At 44.2% G+C, this 26998-nt stretch overlaps 1 protein-coding gene across 2 annotated transcripts in view; it reads right to left on the bottom strand.

Moving 5' to 3' along the window:
• The window catches only part of NRG2 (neuregulin 2), a 93762-nt gene that overhangs the window by 27521 nt on the left and 39243 nt on the right, over positions 1–26998 (bottom strand). For both annotated transcript variants that reach the window (XM_060278136.1, XM_060278137.1), the window contains exons 4-5: positions 23151–23271; positions 6062–6138 (exon numbers count right to left, since the gene is read on the bottom strand). In XM_060278136.1, the coding sequence (XP_060134119.1) occupies positions 6062–6138; positions 23151–23271 (198 nt within the window). The remainder of the gene's footprint in view (positions 1–6061; positions 6139–23150; positions 23272–26998) is intronic.

The following is a 26998-nucleotide window of genomic DNA, read 5'->3' as shown; positions in this document are numbered from 1 at the left end:
AGGATCCTTTAGAGCAGGCATGCCCAACCTGCAGCCCTCCAGATGTTTTGGCCGAAGTTTGGGCATGCCTGCTTTAGAGCCTAGAGTTCCTTGGAGGCAGGGACTTTTTTATTTTTGCCTATGAAACAATGTACTTGGCACTTTACAAAATGGATCAGTATTAATGTATAATGTTATAAGAATCAGTGATCCAGCTGCCTATGAGAAGAAGGGTGTGGAAGGAAAACCACTGACCCACCTACCAGGACACAGTCGACATAGGGAAGGAGAGAGGGGGCTGCTGCTACTACTTCATGCTGGAAGAGGGGGGAAAGATGATCTGTGCATGTGAGAGCAATATTATATTATTCAAGTCATACATGTCTCCATTTCCTATCTTTAAGATTTGTCATTGCTTTTGATACACTAAATTCTCGCAAAGAAATCCACATTGTGACTTAGTTCCCTTCCTCAAGTAATTTCTACTGGTTTTTGTTTCCAGATCTCTGCCACAGATTCACTCCATTTTCCATCTACGATAAAAGCCAGCGTTGCTGTAAGCCAGGTATCCCCAAACTGCGGCCCTCCAGATGTTTTGGCCTACAACTCCCATGATCCCTAGCTAACAGGACCAGTGGTCGGGGAAGATGGGAATTGTAGTCCAAAACATCTGGAGGGCCGAAGTTTGGGGACGCCTGCTGTAAGCTGTTCTTTCTCAGTGTTTCTCAGACGTAACACTCAGCTTTAAGACCCTCCCCTTCATTGTAACAATAACAGACTGCACAGTATGCCTGGCACACTTCCTGACCTATTCAACAACTATGAAGTCAATAATAAAAGAGGGATCATACAGGACTAATAATAAAATGGCCTACCATATATAGGTTTGGTGTAAAAATTACTCAGGCAATGTGTGTGAAATGCTTTCAACAAATTACAGCTATTACTGAAGTTAAATTTTATCACCTTCCTTCAGAGGGCTTACATAATTCTGCGAATTTCTTTTTTCAAAATATAAAGAAATTATGGAATCAAACCCCTCCTGAGATTAAAAGAAAATTTAAACTGATTACAAATTCACCCATACACTGGAAAGTTATCTGTGCCACATAACTATTGAATGCGTTGTACAAACTCACTTATTCCGCTCACTAAAAACTTATCCTTCACATTATCTTCTTTTCTCAGCCCCAATCACCTTTCTTAGCACTTAACAGATGATACTCATGCGGAAGACCTCCATTCTCAGGGTCATAGCTGTCAAGTTCTCCCTTTTTTTAAAAGAGAAATTCCCTTATGCTGAATAGGCTTCCTCGTGAGAAAAGGGAAAACTTGACAGCTATGCTCAGGGTGCAGTTACCCAGGAGCACCTTGCTATTTGCATAGGAACTTCACTCATGAAGAGTAAGGTGTTTGCTTCTACCTGAAGATAACTATCACTCCCCCTGCTACTTAGCTGATACTTCCCAATTTGCCTACAAACACACTGGAGGGGGACTGGTTAGACCACCTGTGGGAAAATCATTTACAGATTCTATTGGCTTCTTTGGAGATTTTGCTGCTGGAGATAATTTCTAGTCTGCTCTTGCTGTTTTCCGATTAAATATGCTTTAAAGGTATGGAGGCTGGCCATTTGCTTCTTATGTCCTTATTTGACTTTTAACTCCGAATCTATCAAGGTTTGGGCCCTACCTCTATGAGTTAGATAATTTCTTAGGCATGCCTTCTTGCATTTTATATTGTTAACTGATATTTCCAACAAAGAGCCCTATTTTTTAAATCTACTGCACTAATCAGCCTCTGTATTTGACACCTTTTAACCCTGAATACAGAACTGGAGAAATCGAGAGATACATAGCCGCCCCGGCACCTTACCTCTCTTTTCTCCTGTCAAAAAACACAAGAAGGGCTTTTACACTTGCCAGAAGCGCGGCATTGCCCACGCCTGTGCTGGAGGGGCTTTACAAAAAAAATCCCATACGCCCAAAGACTCTGCGTATGCCCATTGGGGGAAGTAGGGAGCCCTGAGCATCTGTTCTTCAAGAAGCTCGAAGGGAGATCCTGGACCCCATACTGGTGAGCTTAGCAAGCCTCCCGGAAAAGCAATTATACAACCTGCTCTTGCTAGGCAATGACCTGAAAACAACCAGGGCGGTCGCCAGATTCTGTGCCCAAATATGCAGACACAGACTTTCTTCCCAGCCCGTCTGATTTTTTCCTCAATGGCACCCCGAGCGAGCTAGGCTCAGCTTTCTGCAGCCACTATTTTAAGGGTTAAACTTTTAGCACTGTTATATAATATAATATAATTAATAATTTTCTTTTAAATCTTGTTCAAAGCAACTTTTATACGTTATGCTCCCGGAAACTGTTTTTCAAAGGGATCTGTTTTATTTTTATTTTATTCTTATTTTATTTTACTTTTAAGAGCTGGTCCTCGACCGTAATAATAAATAAATGAAATGAAAATGACACCTTTTAACCTAGCAAACACGCCGCAGTGCTAGAATTACAGTGCTAGAGAAACAGCTGTTTGGGGGCTTAATATGAGAAACTGAGGCACCTCTAAGCACCTCAGGGGCAACCAGAAGGAAATTGTGGATTGTGATTTTTGAATTTTAAGAAGGAAGCATTTGGAGGTACATGGCTGAGGTTCCCCACGGTATGATTTTTAAAAACCCACCCCCCTCTCTAGGCCATGCATGGCCAAAGATAGCATCTTCTGGCTCTTCTTTGCAGTATGTGGGCCATGATAAAAATACAAAAAGGCTTGGTCACTGTTACACAGAAGATATGTGATAGCTAAATGCATACCCTTGAACATTTCTCTGATGAAAACAAGGGTGTCCTAAAGTGAATTCTTTTATGGAATGAAGTCCTAGCCTTCTCCAGGTAGGTGTGTAAACTAGTCAGATTGTGGTCTAAGGAAACACATATATGGCCCTCCTTTTCTTCATAAGATTCTCTGCCCCCAGGTCTATTAAGCCTACCTGATGTCTCTGGCCTCATTATAGTCTATGTTAACTGAGATTTGCAGGAAAGAGGCTTTTTTATTTTACCTGCTTGCTCCTTTTATTACATCCTGATTTACATTTCTACTGAACACTTTTAGAAATATGTTGCACTAGATTACCCCTTCAAAATATTTTGAAGTAACTGTTAACTAATGCTTTCCTTGAGCTACAGTGCCGTAAACTGAGGCTTTGTGTTGCAACAAAGATTACAAAGCAGTTTCATAAAACAATCATTAAATGAAATGGTTGTACGAGCAATTCTGTAACGAATGCCAAACAAATTATTCAAACCACTGGGCAAGGATCCAAGGTTTAGAGAACAATCAAGGTTCATTCTTTCCCTCCCTTCAAGAAATATTTTGGATTTATGTTTCCACTCACATAATCCACAAATTTTATTTTCCTGCATCCTGTATAATATTAGAAAACCTCTAACAGTGTTCTATAAATTGCTGTATGAAAGAAACTGCTATGGAAATGTTACTTTTACCATTGCTCCTGTATTTCAGCAAACTCTTCTTTAGCTTTGCATTGCAAAACAAATAAATGGAATGCCTGTCTGTAACTTGAAAGGGGACAAAATCTTAACCCCCCCCCCAGTTTCACTCACAACTGAGAGTCTAGTGGTTCTGATGAGGGCAACTGTTCATTTAAATAGGGCTCCCTCTCATTTAGGGATCTTTCATTTTCCTCTTTTTAAAAAGTTGGTTTTTCCAAAGCTTCCGCTTTTCCTTCTGGGCTGGCCAAGTAAGAGAAAAATTATTCTCCAATTTTTTCCATTTAAAACCTTCTCAGTCTTCCAGGACTGAGATTGTGCACAGTGTTAGACCATGGATCCATCCGGTTTGTCTGCAATGACTGGCAGCAGCAGCCCCCCCCCCCCGGGGTTTCAGAGGGGAGTGTTTCCCAACCCTACTAGGAATGCCAAAGACGGAACCTGGAACTAAACGCCCGTGGAATTTAGAAAAAAAATATTCCTGCCAACTAAACATGCATAACTCATGTTTAATTGCACGAGTGCAAGTATTCTGTTGGAACTTTTAAACTATTTTATTGGGTTTTGTGTTTGTTTCATTTTAGTTTATAGTTTATAGTTTATTATTATAAACTATAATACTCTTTATGACATTTATTCTCTTTATGACAGTGTAGGACTTATACGGTCGGGATTCCTATTCTAAGCTCTTAAAAGAGCATCGCTGTTCTTAAGCATCATTTGTTTGAAAAAGATTGCATTGCAATGAAATTGGCCATGTATGCAGAAAATATCATTTATTTAAACATTTATATCCCCCCCCCCAATCCACTAAAAATCAACAGTAGTAAAAATGGGGGGGTCACATCCTGAAACCTGATACCGATATTCCAAAGTGCACTTCTTCATGGAGAAGCCGATACACAAGCTTGTGCATTAGGCAGTATGCTCACCAGCCACCCTCCCTTTATAGCCATTGCTATCCTTCCACCGAGTCCTCATTTTACTATGCAAGGCAGATTGTGTTAGGCTGCAGTGCCATTTAAGGCGTTGAGCAGCAAATCCAGCAGAGGTGAAACTGGAAGGTCCAAAGCATGCTTTTTTCAAAAATTGTTTTTGTGTTGTTACCTACATTTCCCCGACTTTTTGGTATCAACTATAATATCAAATTTGGGTCTGCAAGCAAAGACTTCCAAATTTTCTCAAAGTGATCAATGTGTAAAAAAAACAACCAGGCACCCACCCATATTTCATAGTGAACATCACTTCTGGAAAAGCAAATAACAGGATTGTCCTGGTTCTGTGGAGCACTGCTCAGTGGTACTGAGTCCCCATGTTGGTACAAGGGATTCACGTTAGCTGCCAGGCATTTGGGAACCGATGGATCAACATAGGGATGGCTACAGGTTGGGTCACTAATAGTGTCATTGTCTTAATACAAAATGGCATCATATAGTCCTCAGATCGGCAACGCTGGTTCTTTCCATGTCTTTTTAGCTGCAGTCACTTCCTCCATTGCCATCATAGAGTGCCCTTAGAATAAGACTGGACTTGTTTTTAAAGTCCAGCGTTAGGTGCAATCTTCATCTAATTGCCAAATTGTTATAGCTCTGAGGACAAGAAAAATTACCCCCTTGCATTATGCTTTGTGACATAATGAACTTGCGGGCAGCTCACAGATTAACCGGACTCAGGCTATGTACACATTAGCAGCTTAAAACGCGGTGCAGTTGCTTCCTTCCTACTGTGTTTCAAGATGCTTTTGCATTTTGTTGCACACACAACGGGTGAGGTAGGCATGTGTTCACCCAATGCTCATTAACCTGTTTGTTTTCCCAGCCCCTGCAAATTTCCCCCAAATTACTATTCATGAAGCACACACATGCGCAATTGCTCTCACAAATACAGACACCTCAGCTGAACTGTGAAGTGAATGTGGCCTAAGTTTTGCTTTCGGATTTATTTCTCAACCAACTACAGGATAGCTCTGCATTGTGGGTAATATCGCCTGTGCACAGATCCAAAAGCCACCAGCAGGAGCACACTGGAGCCAAAGTAAATGACAATGCGCACACAGCCTCGTTCTTTGCTGCATTTAGATTTTGCCTGAACTATACACCAGTGGAGAGTTATGTTCAGATTAGAATCAGGAACAACAACAACTAAAGCACAAAGCAGGAAAGTGAAGGTTCCTATTCAGAAAAGAGCTGCTTTAAAGGTGTCACACAGTGTGTTATGATAAATCAGAGAAAGAGAGAAGTGGAAAGAGACATACTGGAGAAGCTGGCCATTGCGAAGTTCTGACACTGGTCCCCTGTGAATTCGTTCGGACACCTAACAAAAGAAAGAAAACCAGAAAGAGAGAGAAACAAGATAGCATGACATCAGACTGAAACGAGGCTCTTTCTGCTGCCAACTCAGCTCCCTTTCGAGATTTCTCCTCTGACGTGCCTGGGGTTGGTCCCTTACCTGTGACCCTAAACCTTAACCCAGATCTTAACTCAAAAGAACACCCTCACTATGCCATTCTAAATCCAGCGCTGTACCCAGGAGATTATAAGTAGTATGGTGCAATTTTTTTCTTCAAACATACTTTGCTTAGGATCTGGCATGTACAATCGCAAAGGCTGTTTCTCCAAACATCTCTGTCCGAAGAATCCATTTGGACATCTGGAGGAGGAAAAGGGGACAAATCACAGAACAAGGCTGGCATCATCCTTGAGGCTATGGTTAGAAATAAAAGTGCACAGCGATGAATTAAAAAAAATATATGAAAGCATCTAATGTAAGGTACCTTGATCTAATCTTTGCAGTGCCAAATGGGGGCTACCTAGCTCCTTTTCTGTGCAATTGCTCCATTCCCTCCCCATGCTTTCCGAAGGCTTTATTCTTCTAATTTATATGCAAGCTAGAGGGCAGGTCCACGCAGAGCTTGTCTGAAGCCCAGGGCGGGAGTCTCATTCTTGGCATGACAGGGTAAGCCTGGCAGGCCCCTGGTGGGGGCACCCGGACAGTTCAGCCCTCCGAAGCCTGGAAGCCTGGGGCAAGTGTACCCCAGCCCTGCACAGGCCTCTTTGGGGGGAATTGGTTTCAGCCCTGAGAAAAAAAGAGAAGGCCCACTAGTCCATGCCTAGGGATTTGAACAACCCCCGCCCCCATTTCTAAATGTGTTGTATTGGGGCAAGAAGTGGTGTTGGGGTGCTGTTCCCAATTTTTCATCATTCTTCCTTATGTGTGATACAGTAATGATCTCTGGGACATGCCAATATCTTGTTCAGATTGTTTGATGCTAATTTCAATCTGTCAATATAATTAGCTGGCTATGGAAAGTACAAGTGAGTGGAAACAAGTTATGCAGACTAGGAAAACAAATCTAAAGGCATCTCTTCAAAAAGACACTATCTAGCAAAACAAAAGGTCAGTGGTCATCTTCTCGAACCCAAAGTGAGCAAATGAGGAGGAGCAAGCTCTTACAACATGGTCGGAGGGGAATACCCGTGTTTTGACTATACGTATCTTCTAACCACAAGGCTGCAGTCCCATTGAAATTAGGAAGATTTACTTCTAAGTAAATATGCACAGGATTGCAATGCACATAGCTCTGGCATAAGTTAAAAGGCAATCCTTGGACAAGCACTGGAAAAGGAATGAAGCTAACATCACCAGTTCACCTAGTGGGCAAAGCTGCATGTGCTTTTAAACCCAGAATGCCCGGTCACAGATTCCCCCAGAGAATCCTGGGAAGTGTAGTGTGTTAAGGCTGCTGAGAGTTGTAAGGAGACCCCTTTCCCACTCACAATTCCCAGAATTCCCTGGGAAGAGGGGTTGACCATTGGAATTGTAGTTCTGTGAGGGTGAAAAGGACCTGAAGTCACTTTCTGTTGTCATTTCTGTACTATTTGGATGTAACAATTATAGCACACAGGATGGTCATTTTGTCTTTCTCTGAGAGTGTTTATACTGTAGTAAGCCATCCCATATTTCTTTTTTATTTAGAATAATGTATAAGCTGCTTTATTAAAGAATCCTCAAGTGGTGTACCATAGAAGACAATAAAACAATTATCAATATAAAAATAAAAAACAGCAAAACTTTAAAACAGGTATTCACAGCTCATTTACATGTCCAGATAGACTTGCCAAAACAAAAAGGGTTTTAGCAGCTGTCTACAACAGCCGGTGGGAAGGTGGGAAGGTCCAGAGGACAGGGGCGGCCAAACTGAAAGCTGACCTTCCTACAGATGTAGAGTGAACATTGTATGGTGCAGTACTTGCAAGAGTCCAAGTTTCATAGATCTGAGTGAGGCACACAGGGGGCAAAGCCATGCTTCAAGTAAACTGGTCCCAGGCTGTTAAGGGCTTTACTATATGTAAGGCCTTGAGCTTTGGCTCCTAGCAAATCAGCCAGTGCAGATCTTTGAGCAGAGATGTAATCTTCTGGCCAGGGGCAAACGAAGGCGCCGTGACACCTGGGGGAGGCGTTGCTACGTAAGGCGCATGTGCGGCATTGCTACATACAATGCATGCGCCGTTCGTATGTAGCAATGCCACACATGTGCTGTACATAGCGGTTTGCCGGTGGCGCCGCTCCAGCGCCGTACGGACGGTGCCGGGATCCTCTGCTCACGGCTGCAGCTGCAAACAGAGGATCCTCTACATGTGGCTGTAGCGGCGACGGAGGGATCCCATCGCCGTCCATATGGCGCTTGAGCAGAGCCGGTGGCAAACCGCTATCTACAGCGCATGTGCAGCGTCGCTATGTACAGCGCATGCGTGCAACGCCACACATGTGCTGTACATAGCGGTTTGCCACTGGCACCGGGATCATCTGCTAGCTGCTGCAGCCACGAATGAAGGATTCTCCACATGCGGCTGCGGCGGCGCAATGGCTGCGGGGTGCCTTCTTGTCACACACCCCCCACCCCCCCAGACATGGCACCCACAGTGCAACCGCCCCACCAACACCACCCCCATTGCGACGCCACTGCTCCTGGCCAGATCTTACTCCTGTCAGTAATCGAGCTACAGCATTCTACACAAACTGCAGCTTCCATACCGACCCCAAGGGATGCCCCACACATAGTGCATCATAGTACTGTAATTCAATCTTGAAATTACCAGTGCTTGAACTACTGTGATCAAGCCATCCCATCAGTAGAACAGTCACTGCTTTTGCACTTCTAGTGGAAGGCGTTCCTAACCAGAGAGTTGGATCCAGGAGCGATGCCCAATTACACAGCTGCTCCTTCAGAGGGAATACAACCCTATCCAGGGCCTTAGCTGCCAAGTATCCCGTTTTTCACGGGAAACCCCCGGATTTTAATCCGTTTCCCACTGTTCTCCCAAATGGAGAAAAATCCCGGAAATCCCCCGGATTTCCTACCTGCCAGGGAGCCTGCATTTTGGGTGCCGCTCTTCCCATGTGTGGGCACCAGAAATCAGGCAGAGCGGCACCGGAAGTCGCTTCTATGCATGCCTGGTGGCCATCTTGGTGGTAGCCACATGTCGGTGGCCATCTTGGCTTACCTTCCAAGTCCTGGACTGCAGAATCCGGGACCGGTAGCCGTGTGACACCGGAAGTTGCGTCGACGTAACTTCCGGTGTCGCTTTGCCCTTCTATGGGCACCAAAAATGGCCACCGCCGGCTTCAAAAGTAGCTTCTACGCATGACCAGAAGTGCGTCAACGCAACTTCCGGTGTTGCCCCGCCCATCTATGGGCACCAAAAATGGCCGCCACCACCAAAGGAAGCCGCGTCTACGCACTTCCGGTCATGCGTAGATGCGACTTTTGAAGCCAGTGGCGGCCATTTTTGTGCCCATAGAAGGGCAAATCAGAAAGAAAAAAATGGCCAGCGGCAGGAGAAAATAACGGAGAAGAATGGGAGACGAAGTGATACGGGGGATCACCGGGGAAAGGTAAGTAAAAACGGGGGTTTCCCGGGGGAAACGGGGTACTTGGCAGCCATGCATCTTGGTAGTGGCCGCATGGTGGCGACCATCACCACCACGCCACTGCTGATCCCGCATTTTTCAGCGGGAGACTTGGCAGGTATGTCCAGGGCAGGCAGCTGGCCTATATCTGAGGCATGGTAACCACTCACCCTCAGAGGCTCTGCCTTGCCAGGAGTCAAATTCAACTTATTTGCCCTCACTCAACCCACCACTTCATCTGGGCATTGGTCCAGGTCTTGCATGGGCTTTCCGGATTCAGATGCTGCTCCCTCATATTGTTTTTCCCAGGTTCATATTGGTAAAGTTAACTCCAATCAGTGACATACATAAACTCTAGCTACGAATTTATTTCCACCTGGAGAAACCAAGCTATAGTCCCCATTAGCACAATCTGGGGAAGAAGCAGCAGCGGGGGAAGCAATTATTTTAAAAAGGCATCACATTTAGAAAAAACATCTTTGCAAACTTTTCCTTCATCAAGTGAGGAATTATGTTGTTAGCCATTATGCTTTTGGTCCAAATTAATTTCTCCTTTCTGAAACCAATTAATGTAGAACGTCAAATATTGCTGCAGATTCCTGAATAATTTTCTCATATTCCCATTTGTTTTGATCGTTTGTGTACAAACTAGTTTTTTAAAGGTTATTATTTAGATTGTACAGTATAGGAAATGCAGAGGCCTCTGGTCTGCATAGTAAAGAATCTGGGCAAAAGATAACCTGAAAGGAGCAATAGACTATTTTTTTAAAAAAAAAATTAATAGCATGCAAAATTTAGTCCATATTCAAGTTCCAGTCATAAACCATACTGGCAGAGAAGCCCTGTGTTGTCACTCCAGTGAAACAATAGAATTTGGCTTAGAAAGACTGATATTTGATAACCGTTATAAGGAAGGAGGTTCTCTTATATTATTCTAGCTCTCATAAATCTCAAATGCACGTTAAGGGCTGCCTGAACTTTGAAACTAAATTAACAGCTTCATTTCCAAGATATAAAGTTTATCTTGCATCCCTAGACGAAGCAACTGTGACGGTATGTGAGAAATGGGAAGTGAGAACCTATTCTCCAGAATCAGTGCAGCAAATTCCCCAATGTACTGGCGACTGATCAGAGCAATTTGGAGAGCAAGACCAAGGGAGAAAAGGGGTGATGTAAAGTCAACAGTTGAAACTTGACTACAGTGGCGAAGCTGCATGCTCCGTTACCGGGGGTGAAAAGCAGGCGGGGGCATGGCTGGCACCCCCTGGGGGTGTGACACGCATACCAGGGATGTGGTGTGCCGCCTGCAAGGGTGTGGTGTGTGTTCTGTGGGCGTGGCGTGCCAGCTGTGGGGGCACGCCGCCTAGCGTGGTGTGTGTGTGTCTGGGGAGGCCGCCGCGATGGCACCCTACCAGAATAGTGGTGCCGGGGGCGGTCCGCTCCGTCCGCACCCCCATTCCTCCGTCATAAGACTCTTGAGGACCAGAGGAATCACAATAGTTTTTTACTCATCCCTCCTTCAGATTCTTCTTTAAAAATCCACATCTTCTTTGAAGCACTTGGTTTACTGCCTCAATCCTCATCCTCCAATGAAACAAAGCTAAAACAGATATCACTTGCTCATATGCATCTCGTTTATTCACTTCTTCCATTTCTCGCTATTCTTGGTCGTTTGGTTACCCTTGCCTCTCACTCACCCCCATAACATTTGTTTTTCCTATACTGTAAGCACCTTGGGACACACCCTCTCTTTGCATACCCTCCAACACCCCACTGAACAAAATCAGGAGGCTTGTTTTTTGGTCCCAAGCTCTTGCGGGAGACAGGTGAATCATGCAAGAGTGTAGAACCTAAAAATGAGCATCTTTTGGTTTGGCACTCTGGCGCAAGCCAGCTGGCTCACCCCAGAGAGCAGGACGAAAAATCAAGACATTCTGGGATCCTATCAGAAGCTGGGATGGCTTCCTTAATTCCAGGATGGTTGGAGAGCATGTCTTTCTCTCTTCCCTTTGCTTTTTTTTGTTTTGTTGTTGTTCTGTAAATCATCTACAGTAATTTTGCCCTGTTTCTGGTTATGGTTGTGTCAGATCCTGATCGGGGGAATCAGATTCTGAAATAATGCTGGGTCTGCATTGCTGCAACTGAGGGCCTTTGTTTTTCATTCCTTGGCTGTTTTGTCTCTTTAGGGGAAATCCAGACAAGAGAGATATATGGAACCTGTTAGAGACATTTGAAAATTGAAACTATTTTTGTCCCAAAAAAGTTAATTGTGAGGGGCAAAGGGTACAGAGAGTCCCCCCCATCCTGAGGAGCAGCTCCTCCACCAGCAGTAGCGCCAGCGGGGAGGGGGAAGAGTCCAGTGAGGAAGGAGGAAGGAGGAGACGGGGCTCTGGCAGCATAGGAGAGCCCCTGCTGCACGTGGGAGAGGAAGAGAGGGGGAGAAGAGGGGGAGAAGGAAAACATGGAAAGGAGACCCTTTTCCCCTCCGGTTCCGGAATTACGCAGGAGGAAACGCGGGAGGAGATTTGGGGTGCCCAGACTCTTATGTTGGAAGAAGACGCGGAATGCGCCATTCCAGGGTTCTGGGTCAGACTAAGCGGATGTGTCCTGTATAGCTCTAGCACTGTAAATAGCCTGCACTTAATAAAAGCATGAAAAGGCAAAGGTCTGGAGAGTTGTTACTCTAGAGTAGTCGCAACGCATCGCCTGTGACATTAATGAAATTAATTTTGAATTTTGTTTTAGAAGAAAGTTTGGTGGCAATTTTACTTCCAACCCGTTCACAATCCAAGATGTTGCCGTGGCCTACAAGGAAATACATGATGTGAGGCCATTATCAACTCATCAGTGGCCTCCCCACCCCCAGGCAGACAACTGCTCCGTAGAGACCAATTAGCATAAGGGAAGGTGGACATTCAGATAGTTGGTAAGTCAAATGAATAATAATACTAACAACAACAATAATAAAGATACTTGGATGGATGGAATGTTAGTTTTTTATAAAGCCAGTCATGTTTTATGCCTTTCCCACAAATCTATTTGTGGAGCAATATTCTTCCTTAATTTTAGAGAAACAGCAAATGGAATATTTGGGTGTTTCCAAGTTTCTTCCTCCAACTGGTGGGGAGTTTGAGTTTTAGAAAGCCACTTAGGCTGCAATCTTATACCCACTTACCTTGGAGTAAGCCCCATTAAACCCAGTGGGACCTACAGCTGGAGTAGGCATGTATACAATTGCATTGGTAGCTTACTTTGGGTAATACACCAATAGAGACTTATGGTATTTTTGTAACAGTTGTCTATTTTATGTAAGTTAAGCGGCTAACAGGCAGGGCGCTCGACCCCAAAGCAGTCTCAGCCTCTAAGCAACAGCAGCTATCCCCAAACTCTAAGATATCTTCTACGATCCAATTCCCAAACCTTCTAATATTTTCTTTCTCTTACATCGTAAACAGAAAATATTGGATTTATTATTTTTCAGGATTTTTCCAAATTTTATAGTAGATAGCAATAGCTATGGACAGGATCAATGCAGGACCCTTCATGGATCAATGCCCCTTCATGGATCAATGCCTTGTCGTGGCGAAGGGGCTTGAATAACTCAGAGAAGCTATGAGCTATGCCATGCAGGGCCACCCAAGATGGACAGGTCATAGTGGAGAGTTTTGACTAAACGTGATCCACCTGGAGAAGGAACTGGCAAGCCACTCCAGTATCCCTGCCAAGAAAACTCCATGGACAAAGACAACAGGCATATAAAAGTTATGACGCTGGAAGATGAGCCCCTCAGGTCGGAAGGCGTCCAACATGCTACTGAGGAAGAGCGGAGGACAAGTACAAGTAGATTCAGAGCTGATGAAGCGGCTGGGCCAAAGCCGAAAGGACGCTCAGTTGCGGATATGCCTGGAAGCGAAAGGAAAGTCCGATGCTGTAAAGAAAAATATTGCATAGGAACCTGGAATGTAAGAACCATGAGTGGAGGTAAGCTGGATGTGGTCAAAAATGAGATGACAAGAATAAATATCGACATCCTGGGCATCAGTGAACTAAAATGGAAGGGAATGGGCGAATTCAGTTCGGGTGACTATCATATCTACTACTGTGGGCAAGAATCCTGTAGCAGAAATGGAGTGGCCCTCATAGTCAACAAAAGAGTAGCAAAAGCTGTAATGGGATGCAATCTCAAAAATGACAGAATGATCTCGATACGAATCCAAGGCAGACCTTTTAACATCACAGTAATCCAAGTTTATGCACCAACTACCGGTGCTGAAGAAAGTGAAATTGACCAATTCTATGAAGACCTACAACAACTTCTAGAAATGACACCAAAGAAGGATGTTCTTCTCATTACAGGGGATTGGAATGCTAAAGTAGGGAATCAAGAGATAAAAGGAACAACTGGCAAGTTTGGCCTTGGAGTTCAAAATGAAGCAGGGCAAAGGCTAATAGAGTTCTGTCAAGAGAACAAGCTGGTCATCACAAACACTCTCTTCCAACAACACAAGAGACGACTCTACACATGGATATCACCAAATGGGCAGCATCGAAATCAGATTGATTATATTCTCTGCAGCCAAAGATGGAGAAGCTCTATACAGTCAGCAAAAACAAGACCTGGAGCTGACTGTAACTCAGATCATCAGCTTCTTATAGCAAAATTCCAGCTTAAACTGAAGAAAGTAGGAAAAACCACTGGGCCAGTAAGATACAATCTGAATCAAATCCCTTATGAATACACAGTGGAAGTGAGGAACAGGTTTAAGGATTTAGATTTGGTGGACAGAGTGCCTGAAGAACTATGGATGGAGGCTCGTAACATTATACAGGAGGCAGCAACGAAAACCATCCCAAGGAAAAGGAAATGCAAGAAAGCAAAATGGCTATCCAACGAGGCCTTACAAATAGCGGAGGAGAGGAGGCAAGCAAAATGCAAGGGAGATAGGGAAAGATACAGGAAACTGAATGCAGATTTCCAAAAAACAGCAAGGAGAGACAAGAGGGTCTTCTTAAATGAGCAATGCAAAGAAATAGAGGAAAACAATAGAATGGGGAAAACCAGAGATCTGTTCAAGAAAATTGGAGATATGAAAGGAACATTTCGTACAAAGATTACCATAATCAAGGACAAAAGTGGTAAGGACCTAACAGAAGCAGAAGACATCAAGAAGAGGTGGCAAGAATACACAGAGGAATTATACCAGAAAGATATGGAGGTCTCATACACCCCAGGTAGTGTGGTTGCTGACCTTGAGCCAGACATCTTGGAGAGTGAAGTCAAATGGGCCTTAGAAAGCATTGCTAATAACAAGGCCAGTGGAAGTGATGATATTCCAGCTGAACTATTTAAAATTTTAAAAGATGATGCTGTTAAGGTGCTACACCCAATATGCCAGCAAGCTTGGAAAACTCAGCAATGGCCAGAGGATTGGAGAAGATCAGTCTACATCCCAATTCCAAAGAAGGGCAGTGCCAAAGAATGCTCCAACTACCGCACAATTGCGCTCATTTCACACGCTAGCAAGGTTATGCTTAAAATTCTACAAGGCAGGCTTAGGCAGTATGTGGACCGAGAACTCCCAGAAGTGCAAGCTGGATTTCGAAAGGGCAGAGGAACCAGAGACCAAATAGCAAACATGCGCTGGATTATGGAGAAAGCTAGAGAGTTCCAGAAAAACGTCTACTTCTGCTTCATTGACTATGCAAAAGCCTTTGACTGTGTCGACCACAGCAAACTATGGCAAGTTCTTAAAGAAATGGGAGTGCCTGATCACCTCATCTGTCTCCTGAGAAATCTCTATGTGGGACAAGAAGCTACAGTTAGAACTGGATATGGAACAACTGATTGGTTCAAAATTGGGAAAGGAGTACGACAAGGTTGTAGATTGTCTCCCTGCTTATTTAACTTATATGCAGAATTCATCATGCGAAAGGCTGGACTAGATGAATCCCAAGCCGGAATTAAGATTGCCGGAAGAAATATCAACAACCTCAGATATGCAGATGACACAACCTTGATGGCAGAAAGCGAGGAGGAATTAAAGAACCTTTTAATGAGGGTGAAAGAGGAGAGCGCAAAATATGGTCTGAAGCTCAACATCAAAAAAACCAAGATCATGGCCACTGGTCCCATCACCTCCTGGCAAATAGAAGGGGAAGAAATGGAGGCAGTGAGAGATTTTACTTTCTTGGGCTCCTTGATCACTGCAGATGGTGACAGCAGTCACGAAATTAAAAGACGCCTGCTTCTTGGGAGAAAAGCAATGACAAACCTAGACAGCATCTTAAAAAGCAGAGACATCACTTTGCCGACAAAGGTCCGTATAGTTAAAGCTATGGTTTTCCCAGTAGTGATGTATGGAAGTGAGAGCTGGACCATAAAGAAGGCTGATCGTCGAAGAATTGATGCTTTTGAATTATGGTGCTGGAGGAGACTCTTGAGAGTCCCATGGACTGCAAGAAGATCAAACCTATCCATTCTTAAGGAAATCAGCCCTGAGTTCTCCCTGGAAGGACAGATCGTGAAGCTGAGGCTCCAATACTTTGGCCACCTCATGAGAAGAGAAGAATCCTTGGAAAAGACCCTGATGTTGGGAAAGATTGAGGGCACTAGGAGAAGGGGACGACAGAGGACAAGATGGTTGGACAGTGTCCTCGAAGCTACGAACATGAGTTTGACCAAACTGCGGGAGGCAGTGCAAGACAGGAGTGCCTGGCGTGCTATGGTCCATGGGGTCACGAAGAGTCGGACACGACTAAACGACTAAACAACAACAACATGGACAGGAAACAAGAAAGGGAAGGATGTAGTAGGGGGATGGGCAAAGAAAGGGATCAGCATTCATTCCTCAAACAGTGTTCAAGAACCATCCCTGAAAGATGAGCTACAATTATTCAGTGAAAGCCAACCAAGTAACGGGATACATGTCCATTCAGTGTCACAGAACTCTTATCTTTCTTCATGTATTCTTGTCTTAGGGAGAAAGCCAGCTTCATACCTCAACCCTATCTTGTATTTCAGGTGCCCAGTTAGTATTAAGAAAGCTACTTTGCCATCAGTCAGCATATCTGCAGCAACAATTGTTTCACCAAACAGCTGATACACATTGGAAAAATAATCAAACGTATTTCAGCAAGAAGTCTGTTTGGCTAAAATTATCCTGTCAGAAATTCTCTGTTTTGGCCATCTCTGCTAAAATTCCATGGGCATATTCTGTTTCAAATTTTAGGCCAGAAATACTGGTTCTGGAGGACAGGGATAGAAGTATCCCCTCCCCCCCCAAAAAAAGGTGATTGTGAGAATATTCTCCTTTTCTTCCAGTCCTGGTCAGTGTCTTGTTTTCTACCAGATACTATTGCTTTGACATCACTTATCCCTTCTGATTATACAACCTTCCTGGATGACATGGCAAATCCCAGCCAATCAGGAATCATGCAATGATTAGGGTGACATCACAACACAACACAGTCAGCTTCACCGAGAACAAAAAGTCAAAGTGAGGGCAATATCTCCTATTTATTTATGTTTCTTGATTCCTGATTTATTCAGTGTTTCCAACTAATCTGGGATCATTCAGTGAATGAGGGCGTCTCAAAATACTGCATCAGATTTGGCCACGTGACAGGGCAGGCCTGAACATGAGGCAGAGCTGCCTAAAGCAGTGGGATCCCATGAGAGAAGCGAGGAGGAGAAGCAGGGGCTTCCAGCAGGATCTCTCCAGAAGCCACTGCCGCAATTCCAGTTTCACTTCAGGCATGAAAACAGACTAGGCCACTCCTACTGGGTAATAATTTCTATAAATCCAAATTAAGTTGAGAGAGAGAGCGCAAGAGAATGTAATGTTAATGAAAAGGCGAAGGGTGGGAAGTAGGATCTGGCTAGTGAGCTGGACCCTGATCTCCCACAATCATTGTGAGCCACATTGACAGGTGGGTAGTTGACATCAGGTGAAACATCATCCTCTGCCTACTACATGGTGTGGAATCAAACCATGCAGGTAAAGACATGGGGCTTTGCATGAGCTGTATGGGCCTTCATTGTGACTGCCTTCTAAAGTACTACACTTGGGCCAAAAAAATGAAAGGCCCAAATACAGGATGGGAGACACCTGGCTTGAGAGCAGTACATGTGAAAAGGATCTAGGAGTCCTGGTAGACCACAAACTTGACATGAGTCAACAGTGTGATGCAGTAGCTAAAAAAGCCAATGCAATTCTGGGCTGCATCAATAGGATTATAGCATCTAGATCAAGGGAAGTAATAGTACCACTGTATTCTACTCTGGTCAGACCTCACCTGGAGTACTGTGTCCAGTTCTGGGCACCACATTTCAAGAAGGATACTGACAAGCTGGAACGTGTCCAGAGGAGGGCAACCAAAATGGTCAAAGGCTTGGAAACAATGCCTTATGAGGAACGGCTTAGGGAGCTGGGTATGTTTAGCCTGGAGAAGAGAAGGTTAAGGGGTGATATGATAGCCATGTTCAAATATATTAAAGGATGCCATATAGAGGAGGGTGAAAGGTTGTTTTCTGCTGCTCCAGAGAAGTGGACACGGAGCAATGGATTCAAACTACAAGAAAGAAGATTCCACCTAAACATTAGGTAGAACTTCCTGACAGTAAGAGCTGTTCGGCAGTGGAATTTGCTGCCAAGAAGTGTGGTGGAGTCTCCTTCTTTGGAGGTCTTTAAGCAGAGGCTTGACAGGCATATGTCAAGAATGCTTTGATGGTGTTTCCTGCTTGGCAGGGGGTTGGACTGGATGGCCCTTGTGGTCTTTTCCAACTCTATGATTCTATGATTCTCTTTTTAATGATAGGCTGGTGGGTACGCCAGAGCATTTCAGAGTAGGGATGATGTGGAAGTACTCTGTCTTTGGGGATCATTTTCTGCAGAGGTAAAAAGGCCTTTCAGATTTTAAATGCCTGCAATGATATTTGTTCATTTGATCAGCGGTGAACCTCAACCCTGAAGGCCAAAGTAGAGCTCCTATTTTGACCCATGAGGCCATTTCCCCCAAGTCATGCCCAAAACTGTGCTGCAAGTCTTGGACCACTTTCAGTTGGGCCTCAGTACCATAGCCTGTCCAGTACCTCCTTACATGCCTGCTCCACCCTCTAGTCATGCCGTAGCCTTTTGGTTGGACCAATGTCAGCACCATACCTGCCAAGTTGCTGTCAGAGAAATAAGGGACCGGGCCGGAAATAGCAGACCGGAAGTAGCGCTGCCGCCATTTTGGAACTGGGCGGAGCATGCTCAGAAGTGACTTTTGATGCTGCTTTGCCCAGTTCCAAAATAGCCGTCGCACCGGAAGTCACACTGCAGCCATTTTGGAACTGGGCAGAGCAGCATCAAAAGTCGCTTCTGAGCATGCTCCGCCCAGTTCCAAAATGGCCGCCGCACCAGAATAAACCGGGGGAAAACAAAAAAAATCTGTTTTTTCAGCTAGGAACAGCTGGAAAAGCGGGGATTCCTGGGGAAAATGGGAGACTTGGCAGCTATGGTCAGCACCACCAACTCCTGACATGCTGAGCAAAGGGAGGCAGGGAAATTGTGGGGAGGAAGTCTCCCTCTGAAGGGAAAGGGGCTAGGCAGAGGAAGTGTTGTAGGAAATTAGAAAGGGAGATAGAAGGGTGGTGGTGGTGATGATAGAGGAAGAAAGTATCAGGAAGGATGCAAGAAACTGGCAAGTGGGATAAGAGGAGAGGCATAGAGTAATGTAGAACTTAAGTCTGAAAGGAGAATAGAGGAAGTTGCAGGAAATGCATAAAGTTACCATGAGAGACAAATGAGAGTGGAAAGAGGGAAATATATAAGAAAAGCCTTCTCTGCTTAGCCTTAGGCTTAGCACATCCACAGAAAACTCTGCCTAAAATGGGGACACTACTTGCAGAGCAAGCGTCTGTATTTAGCTTGAGTAAAGCTGAGTTATAGCTCTTCCTGCCATGAGATGAACATTGTGGCAAAGAATTTAGCAACTTGCAAAGATTGGTTAGTGAATGTGCCCAAAGCTGGCTTTGGAGAAATACTTTGTTTCAGATCAATAGGGAGTGCAAACATCATCATCTACATTGCTATATCACCTGCCTCCTCTTCCCAAATGACTAGGAATGGGGAGAGACCAAGGTTCAAATCTCAGCCATGAAGCTTCTTTGTCCCCCAGCCTAACCTAATTCCTACAGCTACTGCGAACATAAAATGGGGAGATAAGGAGAACCTTGTAAGCTGCACTGAGCTCCTTGGAAGAAAGATGGAATAAAAATAAAATTAATTCCACAAGCAGGTAGTCAAATAGAGTTGAAAATGTTATCAGAGCCAAGGATAATCTTCTTCCATAGCTGACTTGACCTGAGCACAACTACACAACAAAAAGGACCACAAAACTAAAGTAAAGAGACTGAATTCCAAAATTTCTGAACTGTGTACTTAGGGAAAAACCCCAAATTACTAATTCCCGGGAAGAAATATATCTTAAGTTACAGCAATAATAAAAATAAAAAAATACCTAGCATTTCTTTGCCTTCTGTAAGATATATAAACTGGGACTAAGACAGCGGGATTCCCAAAATAGACATCTGATTAAAAATGGAGTAGTGTTACAAGTTTTCTCTCTCCTGCACACACCACACATGTTCATTTCTGCTCCCCAAAATATTTTGTTCTACCTTATTTTGTTTTACTATTTCAGCCGAATCCTCATTCAAGGAGCCTTTCCCACACACACCAGCACAGAAATTAATCCAGCTTCCTTCAGATTCTCTCTCTGTCCCAACTGAAGCAAACACAAACACCTTTTGACTGGATCACAAACGAGCACAGTCCCTCCTCCCCAAATTGAAAGGAACCCCAAAAGACTCTCTCCCAGGAAGCAAACAGAAGAATGATAGAACAGTGGTTAGTAGGGTTGCCATATTTCAGTAAGTGAAAAGCTGTTGAACTTTTTGAGCTATTTTTTTTAGGGAAATTGGCAAAAACGACACTGCTGACATGGCTTGCCATACATCTGGATTTTACCAGACCATTTTGCCAATTTCCGCCTGGACACTGCTTCTGGTTATGTCCAGGAAATTCCGGACATATGGCAACCCTAGTTACCTGCCTGTTTTTCTTCCTCTCTCCTCCAGCAACTGCTCAGACCCTTCTTCCTCTTCTCCCTCCAAGCCAATAGGCAAGGAAGGCTTAGTCTTTCAAGGTGGGGAGGAAGCTAGCAAGCTGACTGGTCAACTAAACATTTGCATCTGTTTAGAATCAAAGAATTGTACTGTTGGAAGGGACCCAAGGGTCATCTAGCCCAACCCAAAAGCAGGAAACTTTTGGGCAACGTGAGGCTCAAAGCCACAACCCTGAGATTAAGAGTCTCATGCTCTACCAATTTAGCTTCATGATAGCATCAGCTCTGCCACAAAGCAATGGTTTTAAGGTCTGTACAGAATATTACCAGTTCAGTAGTTTGCATGGGCTGAAATATACAGCCAGTTGTGGCGTTTACATTTTGCATACTGTAATTACATATACCGTATATGCTTAAAGCTGGCAGAACCCCCTAAAACTGTATTGGCACGGCTTCATGTTAGTGAGATGGATTGGGCTTAGATAACCAAAAGGATTTCTCGACATGTTGAAAAGGCATGTGGAATTGTCTTGTCTCCTATGGAAATGGCAAATGCCAGAAACATGAATGGAGGCAAAGTTTGGAGGTGCTCATCCCAGTAACCGAGGGGAAACTGTCCAGCCTGGTACAACCAGAAGACAAACCATCCTGATTAATGTCCTGCCAAAGGATTGTAACCTGACAGCTTTTCCATGTGGCTCACAGGGCAATTCCATGCATTTTTGCTTGGAAGTGAGTCACACTGTATTCTCTGAGGCTTAGACCTGGGAAAGTGTTCGTAGGATTGCAACCTCAATCTCCACAGTCCTTTCTCTCAACAAACCTTTTCTTCAGAATACCCATGATGTTGGTTGCGTAATATAGACCCATTACCATTGAAAACTAGCAATGAAAAACATTCCTCTTCTGTGATGAGGTCTATATTAGACAACCTTTAGAAACCACACAAAATTCCTAATTTTCAGTTCCTACTTGCTTTAGCAAATAGTCATTTATAGGCAAACACTGTATCTATAATTTCTTTTTATAGAGCCCTTCAAATTATGTGATTTTCACTCTCTGCACACAGAAAGTGAAGCTCTGGTTTGACTAAATGATTATTTATTTCACTTTGGACCACTAGAAATGGAAAAGTATGACATGCGTCCCTTTTGCTGACTGATGACATCTTTGGCATAATGGTAGACACTGGCCTATTAATATCCAGGCTTTGTACCCTGGAAGAGATCGTCTTCATGACAGTGGAGGTGTTGGGGCAGAATTCCAGGGCCCTATGTGGCAGGATGAGCAGGAGGGCCCCCAAACCCAGTAGGGGTTGCTTACCCCATTTTAGAGTAAATATACCCATCTAAAGGGGGGTTGCTGGGTTAAATCAATTAAGTTCACACTCTAAAATTGCCAAACTGCACCACGAAATAGTGATTCTAAATTGTGAAGAAAAGTGGAATGGGTGATCCTTTTCTGCAACTGGAAGAAACTGGAAGACAGCAATCGAAATAATAAAAAATAAAAAATTGTCCAGTAGCAATCCACAGAGTCTAGGACCCAGGTGGCGCTGTGAGATAAACCACAGAGTCTAGGGCTTGCTGATCAGAAGGTCGGCGGTTCAAATCCCTGCAACGGGGTGAGCTCCCGTTGCTCAGTCCCAGCTCCTGCCCACCTAGCAGTTCGAAAGCACATCAAAGTGCAAGTAGATAAATAGGGACCGCTCCGGCGGGAAGGTAAACGGCATTTCCGTGCGCTGCTCTGGTTCGCCAGAAGCAGCTTTGTCATGCTGGCCACATGACCTGGAAGCTGTCTGCGGACAAACGCCGGCTCCCTCGGCCTATAGAGCGAGATGAGCGCCGCAACCCCAGAGTCGGACACGACTGGACCTGATGGTCAGGGGCCCCTTTACCTTTACCTTTAAGGTTGAAATATACTTGGAGTCCTGTAGTGATTTCATGCTCTTTATTGCAATGAATGAAACTTTCCCCAACGTCCCCAACCGAAAGGGCCCCACGTGATTGGCTAATTCCAGGCTGCTCCTGTAGGCCAATCAGGTTGCGGATTCACTTCCTCCAGGAGCCTGATTGGCTGCTCCTGCAGGCCAATCAGGTTGCTGATTCACTTCATCCAAGAGCCTGATTGGCTGCTCTTGCAGGCCAATCAGGTCGCTGATTCACTTCCACCTGGAGCTGGATTGGGTGGCTCCTGCGGACCAATCAGACTGCTGCATTCTCGATCTTATTGTTCTAGGATTCAGCTCAGTACATAATAAAGGTGCTACTGGACAATTTATTAAATTTATTTTATTTATTTTTTATTTCGACTGCATCAGACCACATGGCTACCTACCTGAATCTGGAAGACAGCAGACAGAGAAAGAAGGGAGTGGGGAGAGAAAGAGAGAGGTGCTGCTTTTGTATCCAGCATAGATGATGCACTTTTGTTATAGTGCTGATGGTACACAAGACACTGAGGATAATGGGGGAATGGCCTGCCGCCACAGACACAGCCTTTAGCTAAGCCTGCTCCTCTTCTTAGCCATTGCCAAGGGACCATCAGGGCAATGTCACACCTTGTCCTCTTGCACAGAGCACTCACCCTCTTGGATTCCAAGGGTTATTTTGTGTAGGAAAAAAAGAAATCTGTTCACTTACCTGCAGGACAGCTGGTTTATGCCCTCGATGTAGTAGCACACTCCACCGTTGACGCAATAGGACTTGACTGTTTCATTGCATTGTCTAGTGTGTCCAGGCCCAGAGGAGAGCGTTGTAGTGACTGGGGGAAGAAAAGAAACACATTAGATGCTTATTTTGCCATTTGTACTTCTTGGGCTAAGTGGCTGTGAGAAGGAAGAGCCACCCATGGCCTGTGGTCGCACAGTTATTGCTTTATTTGTTATGGAGATTTCTGCTCCACCTTTAAACCACAGGATTGCTTACATTGTAACAGCAACCAATGACACAGTTCAAACATACAAACAGAAGATTAAAACCAGCAAAATCTAAAAGAGCAGAATAAAATAATATCCCAATGACACAATGGAAGCTGTTCACCTGGTGACAAAATGGAATCAAAGTAGGAACCTGGTGAGCCTCTGTGTGGAGAGTCTTCCATGTGGGATGGAACACTGGGGCAGACAAGTCACAACAGTTCCTAGAGTGTCCACTAAGAGGAACTCACCTGGGGGAACACCTGACTAAATTCCTGTTCCTCCAGATTTGCAGATCAGATGGATTAGCTGGCAGACAAAAGCCCCTAGCCAGCAGCCATTCTCTCTCTTAGACTTTTCTCCTTCAACGGGAACACATCTCCAGAGAATCTCCAGTTAGGATGGCTCTCCCTCTTGGCCTGCTGCCAAGAGAGAGACCAGATGGAGCCTCACTTTACTAAGTAGTCTCCAGATGTATATATTTGTAACTTTTCTACGTAAGCCTTCCTTTCTGCGATTACGCTGTTAACTCAGGATGTCATGTGAGTAAACTCTATCTTATTTTAATACTATTGTGTCATGTGTTTCTTTTAAGAGGGACAAAGGGGATTTGCCAGGAAGTATAATATTGAAGTATAATATTGAAGTATAATATTGTTCTAGAGGTTCTGGCAAGCCTAACGCTCACGTTTTGCTGCGCACAAAAGGGGAATGTCACTCTGCTGATATTGGAAGCTTGCTAACACAAGCTTGGATAGGATCTATCTAATAATATATCCTAATCCACATCCCTAACATTACCACATTCCACAGTGAGAATGCCAACACTAATAAGGCTCTGTCCCTGGGTTGGCACCATCTGACGCTAGCATACTCGCCCTAGGGAGTCTCAAGAAGGATTATATTGCCCTGGGTAGGTGCCGTCCCTGACCAATGGCCATGTTGGTTGGAGATGATGGGAGCTGGTATCCAACAACATCTGGAGAGCCCTATGTTGACCACTGATGCCCCAGAGAAGCAATCTTGAGTGCCCATCACTTTTTGTGAATGTTTCGATCATGCATGTCTAATTCCCTCATCTCTGCAACTACTTTGCTTGTAGGGTATTCAAGACACTGAGTGATAAATACAAAGGGGTGCAGCATGTATCACACAGCCGCCACAGACTCACACTCTTAAAAATATATGGGTTGGGAGGCAGAAGTCATTGTGTGGAGGTGGAAGAACACAATGCAAGAATTTGACCACTAAGCCCCAACAGTAACATCTACCCATCACAGACAATTATACTGACTGTAACACTGTTCATTCTACCTCGTTCCAAGAGAGTGAATAAACTAACAAACATGTTCCCGATAGCACTGCAATAATGATAGTGTACATAACATACCTGCCAAGTTCCAGCCCGAGAAATAAGGGACCGGACCGGAAGTAGCAGACCGGAAGTAGCGCTGCCGCCATTTTGGAACTGGGTGGAGCATGCTCAGAAGTGACTTTTGATGCTGCTGTGCCCAGTTCCAAAATGGCCGCCGCACCAGAAGTCGTGCTGCAGCCAACCGGGAAAAAACAAAAAAATCCGTTCCTTTGGCTGGGAACAGCTGGAAAAACGGGGGGTTTCCCGGGGAATACAGGCTACTTGGCAGCTATGGTACATAAGTTGTATTGTCACCCATGACAGGCTAAAGTCAAAGTGTCACTTGGTCACGCAGGTGTGCTCTGTGTGAAGTCCTTTTAGACCCACCATGACATATGGGTGCAGTTATACATCTTCTTGATGGCATCAGGAAAAATAGACAACAGAACCACCCAAGACTTTCTTATTCAAATAAGGAGATAAAGATGGATAATTAGATTTTTTTAACATTCCAGTGAGATGTTGAGGAGTCAACCAGAATGTATATTTTAGTTTATGAAGTTGTAAATGTTTGAGGTTAAAAGTGGTCCCATATAATGTACTCTCTGGCAGGCAATAAGCCATAAAAGACTTAAAGGTGCCTGAGGAAAAACGACAGACTGTATATTTCAATATACAGTGAACATAAATAAGATGTTGGAAGTTGCCAAAGGAAGTACAGTAGGTCAAAGAATGCGTGGCAAAACTAAAACCAGGCAATGTGCTTAGCACGGAGATCTGTGGTAAAATCCAGCTTCACCAAAACTACTGAGGTACAGTTAAGACAGTAAAAGGGGCTTATAAAGGCAAATAGTTTTTCCTGCCCCCTAGCCTGTGACCCAAAGGACACCTGCTAAGGGGAAACATCCATTGGACTTACTTCTGAGTAATCAGCTTTACTTCCAACACCAGGAAAGATTTAAAATGTAAGGCCTGCTGGGAATGTTTGTGTGAGGGGGCGAACCATTCCAAGCCAGCTTCTTTGCTCTGTCCCTCTCTCTGTGTCTCTCACCTACTCCCTCTTTTAAAAAAGAGAGATGTTTTTGATCTGTTTTATATTTGTCTTATGGTTCTCTTTTGTAGGCTAACTTGAAAATCTAGATTAATAAAATTATGTTTATTTTTAAAAAATATATATGAGATGAATAAAATTGGACAGGAACGCTGATGAAAAACTTTACCCAAACATGTCCTAACACCAGTCCACTTTTCTCACAGACTTCTTAATATTATAATTATTAGGATCCATTATCTGATGCTGTCTCCGTTCCTAATCACACATACCAGGGAGTAAGCCTCATAGAACTCAGTTGGAGATCCTACACCAAAGGAATAATAATAATAATAATAATAATAATAATAATAATAATAATAATAATTTTATTTGTACCCCCGCCCTCCCCAGTGAAAACCGGGCTCAGGGCGGCTGACATCAATAAATTAGGCTGTCTCTTCTCCCTCTGCATGAACAGGGATCTCCAAATGTATGGCAGAGCTATTAAATCTTATATGTACTGCAAGGAAGTGTCCTGGACTCAAATCTTTGCTAATTATCTCAAACAGCATGAAGTCTAACTGAACAAGCTGAGAGGCTTGCTCTTAAGATTGGATTCATCTTAACGATCTCATAATATATATCCACACGGGGTGTGTGCTCAAAGGGGGCTGCAGAAAAGGGGAGAGAGCAATACAGCACTTGCGCATGCTGGTGCTGCCACAGCTAGATCTCGGACTCAGAGAATCATTGAACTGTAAAGTTGAAGGGACCCAATCATGGAACTATAAAGTTGGAAGGGACCCAACGGTCATCTTGTCCAACCCCCTGCAAGGCAGGAATCCTGTCCACAGCTGTCTCTGGGTGGGCTCGAACGATCAACCTTCTGGTTAACAGTCCGTTGTACTAACTCACCGCACCCCAGGATTAGGGCTAGGGGTCATGAAGTCTGAGAATTGTTTGATGCCTTCATGAAGAGGATGGTGGCGCTTGGCCCCCAACATAAGTTCAACTTATACAATCACTATTTAAAAAATCCTTCCAGTAGCACCTTAGAGACCATACACAATGTTAGAAGATGAGCAATTCAATAGTCCTGAGGTGGTGTTTGATGTTGTTGGGGCCAGTAATGGTGTTTGCTCATCTTCTAACATTGTGTATGCCATCAAATGCCAACAGTGCCCTT

Source organism: Zootoca vivipara, chromosome 8 (genome assembly GCF_963506605.1).
Source record: "Zootoca vivipara chromosome 8, rZooViv1.1, whole genome shotgun sequence".
In the NCBI taxonomy this organism is placed as follows: Eukaryota; Metazoa; Chordata; class Lepidosauria; order Squamata; family Lacertidae; genus Zootoca; species Zootoca vivipara.
The sequence above is the reverse complement of the archived record's forward strand: the minus strand, read 5'-3'. Positions and strand labels throughout refer to the sequence as shown.